This window comes from Centruroides sculpturatus, unplaced genomic scaffold, assembly GCF_000671375.1.
Source record: "Centruroides sculpturatus isolate CEXI.00-Female unplaced genomic scaffold, Cexi_2.0 scaffold1160, whole genome shotgun sequence".
Taxonomy (NCBI): domain Eukaryota; kingdom Metazoa; phylum Arthropoda; class Arachnida; order Scorpiones; family Buthidae; genus Centruroides; species Centruroides sculpturatus.
The window spans coordinates 19860-28386 of NW_019385617.1; the positions used below are offsets into that span (position 1 = coordinate 19860).

The 8527-nt window shown below is 29.4% G+C and overlaps 1 protein-coding gene across 1 annotated transcript in view; it reads left to right on the plus strand.

Annotated features, from left to right (window-relative positions):
- The first annotated feature begins 479 nt into the window (after nucleotides 1-479).
- Nucleotides 480-8527, plus strand: part of LOC111640636 — a 19225-nt gene continuing 11177 nt past the window's right edge. Inside the window, exons 1-2 of the mRNA XM_023386671.1 lie at nucleotides 480-531; nucleotides 1913-2269. Of these exons, the coding sequence (XP_023242439.1) occupies nucleotides 1963-2269 (307 nt within the window). The 5' untranslated portion in view covers nucleotides 480-531; nucleotides 1913-1962. The remainder of the gene's footprint in view (nucleotides 532-1912; nucleotides 2270-8527) is intronic.

The window sequence follows — 8527 nt, forward strand, 5'->3', positions numbered from 1 at the left end:
GATACAAGCCAACAACTATTGAGAAATATATTTGTGTTGCAATTGGAAAACTGAAGCAACGAGAATGGGAGACAATATTGACAAGAAGGCAATTTTATCTCCAGATATAGAAAAATTTAATGATGTGGATTGCACAAGAAGACAATTTCCAATTTTGATCATATTCTCATTGACATAAACAAAACTCAAGGACTAACACCGGAAAAATTAGTAATTGATATAGGAGAAAAAGAAAATGTTGCAGAGTGTGAAAACTAAAAGATATGATGATAGATCCATATTTCAATATTAATAGAATAAATAAAATTGAAACTATGAAACAAGTACTATAAAGAGAACATTTTTTGAATAGTGTAATGTGTAATCAATAAATAAACAATTTTTTTAATTCNATTACTTTTGCAACATGTTCATTTTCTATTTTTTTGGGGGGGAAGAAAGAAATTATTTTTCTGTATTTTGGTTTCAGTGTTTATCTATCGCAATACTCTTTCAAAAAAGTTTATATCAAGGAATCAACTTGGTCTAAAGGTAAATTGTTTGATACTCTTTTATTTGTTTAATTATTCTGTTTTTGCTTTGTTTTTAAAAAATAAAGATGTCTAAAATGAAAAAATCTGCTAAGACAAGAGCCATTGAAGCAAAAAACAAACTGAAAAAAGTAAAATCAAGTAGTAGTGAAACTGATTTTGTGCTGAAATTTGAAAAGCAGGCATTGGAAAGGCCTACTAATTAAGGCCATAGTAAAATCAGTAAGCAAAAAAAAAACTGAAATGATAGCATTCAAGTACTGGTCCACCAGTGCTGCATTTATCAAAGTGAATGAGAAAATAATTCACAGTTTTCTAAGAATTCAAATTTGTTCTTTTAAAGAATTAGTTGGAGAGTAACGTCAGAACTTTCAGGTTGCATTAAGTACTATTCACTACGTGATTTTCTATGAATATCCTATGATCAGGTTGAGACTAATGTAAAAAATTCACAACAGATGCTGTGAAGCAAAGGAAATGACCAGGCATTTACTTCTTAGAGGTATCTAGCAGTCGTCTTTTGTGAAAGATATACCTCTCTTTGCAAACTCTAAAGACAAATTTTCTTCTTGAGGACAAACTTCTTTTAGTATACTGCAAAGAAATGTTTCAATTAACTACATCTATAAGGCAAGATACAAGCCAACAACTATTGAGAAATATATTCGTGTTGCAATTGGAAAACTGAAGCAACGAGAATGGGAGACAATATTGACAAGAAGGCAATTTTATCTCCAGATATAGAAAAATTTAATGATGTGGATTGCACAAGAAGACAATTTCCAATTTTGATCATATTCTCATTGACATAAACAAAACTCAAGGACTAACACCGGAAAAATTAGTAATTGATATAGGAGAAAAAGAAAATGTTGCAGAGTGTGAAAACTAAAAGATATGATGATAGATCCATATTTCAATATTAATAGAATAAATAAAATTGAAACTATGAAACAAGTACTATAAAGAGAACATTTTTTGAATAGTGTAATGTGTAATCAATAAATAAACAATTTTTTTAATTAATGTATTTAGACTCAAAATCTTGTTGTACTTTAACACATATGCTTGACTTAAATGCCTTGCATTCATCCAGTTTATAGTAACATCATTTACTTTACATGTGTATATTTAAAACTATAAATTATATTCATTTAAAAATTTTTAATAGATTATTTAATATTTTATTGTATCACTTTTTAAAATTTTTATATGAAAAGATTCTTATATAAAAATTTGAAAGATACTGTATTCCAATAAAGCATTAAAAAGTTTAAATTTTGAAGTAGCGTTAAATTAAAATGGAAAATATTTCTATGCCTATTTATGTTTTTTACAATAACAATTATTAATTTAATATTTATTTATTAATTTATTTTCAGATTACTTGCAGAATACAGTAAATCCTTGCAAAATAAATACTACTACTATAATGATAAATTTAGGAAGTCTCAATGAAAATGTTGTCAGGATTAAAATTCAAAAAGCAGCAGAAGTTTGGAACGTGTCTCAGTATGAAGTGTGTTTAATATCTAAATCCGAAAATCAGGACAATGTTATCAAAAATGAAATATTAATAGCAGAGAATTCAAAAAGCAGAAGCAATAAAATGATTTTTAAAGAATTCCCAAATGTGAATAAAGGAAGTTATTATGTAACAGTAATGCCAATTTTGCCAAATAAATTTCAGAAATGTAATAAAAGTTCTTCCCAAATATTTCACATACATAAATCCATAAGTAAGTAAATGCAATTAATATATAAAATATATAGCATATAAGTACATTATTTCTAGAATCTATTTGGTAATTATCTAAATGTTATATTTTTATTAAAACTGAAGACGTGATTATAAAAAACAATCCAATTATTACTATAACTTCTTCCATGATTCTTAAATTTGATAGAAATCATTTATTTCAGAAATAATATGATGATAACATTATGTGGCTTTCCACATAGTGTTAGTATTTTTTCAAAGCATAACTTTATGTGATCAATACTTCATTACAGTTATGCAGCATTTTTTTTTTTTTTGTAAATGCTTATAATTTTCATCTGTATATTAATTAATTATGCAATGTGTCTGTATGTTGTAAATTTATTTTTTTGTTTATATATTGCTATGTTTGCAGAAAAATATTTTATGGAATATAAAATATTAAGTACAGGGTGTTCTTTTTAAACTGATGGTACTGAGAGACATCTGTAGAGCAATCTAACAGCCGGACTGTAACTCTNATGTGTCTGTATGTTGTAAATTTATTTTTTTGTTTATATATTGCTATGTTTGCAGAAAAATATTTTATGGAATATAAAATATTAAGTACAGGGTGTTTTTTTTTAAACTGATGATACTGAGAGACATCTGTAGAGCAATCTAACAGCCGGACTGTAACTCTCCCAAATTTGGCGACTAAGGACGATATGGGAAAGAGATTCCACGAAGGAAAAAGTAGTAGCCAAATTCACCAGTAGGGATGGATTTGGCGCTGTTGTAGCGAAACAGCTAAGAATTTGCATAAAACCCAGTTGCAATTAACAAACACATGAATTAATAATCAGACAGAGGTTTCAGTGCAATAACGAAAGTTTAATTAATCAGAAAATAACCTTCTCCCTCCTTCAATGTGACCACTGTCCTGCTGGACAACACATTGCATCCTGAACACTGTGTTATCTATGGTCAAACATAACATGTCTGCAGAAATGTTCATCACAGTTTGAGAAATGTTGTCCTTCAAGGTCATCAAGTTTGGGACACCACCAAGATAGACCTTGGACTTTCAGTATCCCATAGGAAAAAGTTTAATGGGGTCAGATCCAGGGAGCAAGGCAGCCATGCAAGTGAAAAGCCTTTCTTCAGTGAAGTGCTGGCGCAACACATTCTGCACCATGAGACCAATATGTGGTGGTGCTCCATCCTGCATAAAGATCGTCTCATCCAGGTATTGTCATTGCTGAAGTTGTGGAATGACAAAACTAGTCAGCATATTGCAATACCTTTCCTTAGTAACGGTACAGGTCTGTGGTCCTGTTCGAGTGATGTTCTCAAAAAAGAATGGTCTGATGACGAAATCTGCTCTAAATCACCAAACAGTGAGTTTTGGTGAATGCAATGGGATTTGCACAACCTCCTGGGGTGTTCTGAAGCTCAAATGTGATAATTTTGAGTGTTCAAATCCCCATGTAGGTAAAAATGGGCCTCATCTCCCCAGAGAATTATCCATGGCCAAGCATCGTCCAGCTCCATCCTGGCAAGAAATATCAGAGCAAATGTCAACCATGTAGCATGGTTGTTTGGTTTTAATTCTTGCAGGCAGCTTATCTTGCACAGATAGAACTTGAGAACTTTTCGCAGAACTTGCCATACCATTGAAAGCATCATTGTCATGCCACTCCTCAGCCGCTGCAACTACCAACAACGGTCCCTTGTGAACCTTCAACAAGTGCAGTCACAACATCACTATCTATCTGTGCAGACAGCGGTTTCTGCCCTCTACCAGGCCAAACTGCTAAGGATCCTGTCTCTTAAAATTTCTTTATCAAGTTTTTCAATGCATTAATTGATAGAGGACCTCTGTGCAGGTTTTTATGGGTTCTAAAGTCACGAAGAGTGCCCCGTGCGCTAGATTGGTTAAGATAATAAAGTTTCACAAGCAACGCATGCTGAGGTAACAAAATATGCATGTTGAATTCTGCTGACGTTCAGAATGCACTTCAGACTTTTGTCCTTATCTTTTAAGGCAAATTAGGTGGCGCTGCTGTCGCCCATGTCATTGTGAATTTGGATTTTGAGGTGTTACCAGTGCGTTATGCAAATTCTTAGCTGTTTCACTACAACAGTGCCAAGTCCATCCCTACCGGCAAATTTGGGTACAGTAATACCCCAAACTTACGGGATAGGTGGGACCGAGCGGTAACCGCGTAAGTCGAATTCGCGTAAGTCGGGGTATAATTTTGCATATAAATACATACAAATAATTTTTAATTGGGGCCGGAGACTAAAGAAAACAATAATTTAGAAAAAATGTTTAATAAAATCTTAGATAATACATATGTATAACAAATTAGGCCTATATTATTTTACAATTTTTCACATTTACTTGATTATTACGCCATAATTTTAACATTGTTTCCATTTCAGCAATAATACTGTGACGTTTATGAATGATGCTTGAATTTAAAGATTGAGCATTTTTCACAGCTTCGANTGAACTTCGTCACAGACCAACAGGAAATTCACTCCTTAAAATAATGCGTTTCTGAAACTGTGATAAACATCTATACTGTGATGTCTTGCAACCTCTAGACTATTGCATTTTACATGCTATTTGGATGTTCCTGAACATTTTGTATAAATTGGACATTTTACATGATATGGCGAGTTACTTACAATTATAACTGTATGCGCCAGTCTCCAATCAGCAAGACGCTACATTAAGTATTTATTTACATTCATTATTCAGGTTAATTATATTTTTCTATTAAAGGTAACTCTATGTCTTTGCAATCTTGCTGATTTTATGTACATAATTTTGTATATAGTTAAGTTCATTGTTTCTTAATTTATCTGTTTTTATCTTATTTTATGTATTTATTGACTTATTTTCTTCTATTAAGTATTTGCTTTCATCATTTCTGTACACGTAACAAAATTTTATCTTGAGTACTGTAATATTTAATGTGTATAACCGGTAATGCTCAATGCGGGGCCGGTCTGTACTATATTTGTACAACAATAAATGAATGTTAGATTGCTCTACAGATGTCTCTGAGTACTGTCAGTTTAAAAAAAAAACACCCTGTGTATTACTTTTTGTTAATCTGACCTTAAATTTATTTTTAAAACAAAAACTGATTTTATAAAACAAAAGCTGTCTTTTCATTACATGAAAACTTTGGAGATTTTTTTTTCCTTCACTCTCAGATGACTTGATTTTTTAAGTGCCCAAATAACTTCACATTATGTCAACATGGGAATAATTATTTTAATATCACTTCTATCCATGTTGTACCTGAATATTTATAGTTTTTGATTTCATCTAGCAATTAGTAGACAAGTCATTATTATTAGTGAAAACAAATATTTATAAATTATTGAATGAATTTTGTTGGCTAAATTTCATTTTGCTTCTTTTATCATTACTTATCTTTGTTTAACAACTTTTTTCATTATTTAGGGTGTGTTTTTGATTTTAAAATTAATGTATTAAATTTTAATTGTGATTCATCTATAATGCAGTTTTAATAAAATTCGTTCTCTTACATTCTGTACATAATTTTTGTCTGATTTAAAACTATATTTTTCAAGCATTTAAATTTTGGTTACTCATGATAAAGTAAAAACCTTGTTTTCATATTAACAGTTTATATATTTCCTTTATTGAATTTTGTATAAAAATAATTTTTGAGTATATATTTTTATCCAAGATATAAAGTTACTGCAATGTCTTATTTAAATGTTTGCTTTTTAAAAAACATCAGTAACATCAAAACTCCTATATTTCTGCATTGGTATGAAATTTGAACTTCAAATCTCTATATATCAGTTACACTTTTTCCAAACAATTATTAATATTAAGAGTTCTGCTAATTACAGTCAATTTTATTATTTTTATTTAAAACATTGCTTTAACTTAAATTTTGTTTTTATAAATTGTTTACTTATATAAGACATTATGATCTGCTATTAAAACCATATTATTTGCCTAATACATTTATTCAATACACAATACAACACCATATTGACATAAAATTTTTCTTGAAATGAAATAAAATTGATTTTAGTTGAATTCAGGAATTCATTAATCATATTAATGAAGAAATTTAAGTTTAAAAATTTTAAAATCTTTCAATAATTAGATTGTTTTTATTGTGAAATTTTCTGTCAAATAATAACAATCAATACAAAGTAAAATCATTAATTATTTATCATCAATGAAAAAAGAGAGAGATTTATAAATTCTTGTTAAATGTTAAGTGTTTTTATAGAAATGTAACATTTAATTATACATAGTTTATTATAAAAACATGTAGTAATGATTTAGATTAATTTAATGTACAAATTTGGTATACTTGGTAAAGATATAGTTGTATACTTGATCAATATGCAAATATTGATCAAATATACAACTATATCTTTTTTAAAACATCTAAAATTTTGTTTATAAGGAAGTATAGAAATAATAAATTTTATATTTAAATTTGAAATAATAATTAATAATACAAATGATAAAAAAATCTTTATATTAATTTAAAAATAGTATAAAATATGAGTTGAATGATAAAACAGGAAATGTAGCCCATTTTGGAAATTTGAATAGTTAGTATTTACATATAGTATAGTACATTTATGTACTGTAGTATAGTATATAGTACAATAGTTTATGAAAATATTGTTATAATTGTCCATTGTAGTGTGTAGCATAGTGCCTAATGCATAAATATTATCATACTAACTTTGCAATATTGTTCTGTCATTAATATAACATACTGAAATCATATATTATGAATTATTATTAATGTAAATTAAAATTCAATGTGTTTATTGTACATAAGTAATATATAACAAAATTACTGTATATTTGCATGTGGGTAACAAATTTCAGGATATATGTGGGATCTATGAAGAAATTACTGTACCAATACATGCATAATAATTATCATACATATGACAACACTAGTGCCATCATCAAAGGAAAATAGTCACATAACTAGAAAAGTTTTTCTGATGTCATATAAAGTATAATGACATTGATCAGTTTATGCTAGCCTTAGTTAGATAAATTCATTGTCAATGCAATCTTTATACTCTCTACACTCCATTATTCTAGACCCAACACTTCCCAATTCTTGTGCTCTTCTATGTTTATTTCACTTTTGCTCTTCTACTACTACTACTACTATTACAGAGTCCACAGGGAAAGGGGGAGAGAAAAAATGTGTGTGTGTGTGTGTGTGTGTGTGTGTGTGTGTGTGTGTGCATGCTAAGTTCAATTCAAATTTATGTCAGTCTAAACTCTAAAGAGACAGCTTTATACACAAAATCAGGTATTTGGAAATTAGATCATGACAACCAATGGAGAATTTAGGTCACTGAAAAACATTCAGATAAGTATAGAAAAGAAGAAAGAAGAAAATTAAAAGAAAAGAACACCAGTCATTAGTGCAAGAATGGGTTGTTAAATGAGATTGCCAGCTCATCAGAATGTTTTAAAGTGCCATTGAACTGCAACACTCACTGTATTCAATGCATTCTCTCTCCCCCTTTCCCTGTGGACTCTGTAATGAATGTCATATCTTCCTCCTCAATTATAGCACTACATGGATAGTGCTATAATTGAGGAGGAAGATATGATACTCATGGATTGACTTTCATATTCATTTAAATTTGGTGCTATTCAGCATATCTTGGATACATTTGGGTGATGTCTTGAATGAAATACATTTGTTTCAGCATTCCATCTCTTTAGAAATGTTAATTCAAAGGACTTTTGAACAGTTTTAAATATGGATTAAGATTAGAATTATTGAAGTCAATATTCTAGAGCAGGGATGGTGAACCTTTTTGAGACCGCATGCCATATAGTAAGCATAAAGATGGTTGTGCATGCCAAAGTTTTAGACTTAACCCTTGACTGGTTTCGTAAATTTTACAATCATAACTGGTATCATGGGGGCTGCGCAGCCCCCAAGCAAAATTTGCTTTTAGAGAGCAAGTTTAACAGTATGACAGTTCAAAAGTGCATAAATGCTAAATGGAACCCTTCTTTAGTATAATCAACTTTTATTTATTTATATAATTTTCTTTACTTAATTATTACAAGAGATCACAAAATTGTTACAACTTTTGGTGTATGCTTTTTTTAACAATACAAAAATCTACCCTATTGTAAGTTTTTACCAAAGATATTTTTTTTCTTATTCTTAAGAAACTAATCTTATAAAAAAGTATCTCTTATAGCCTCTAACTATCATTTGTTAAAAAACCACAG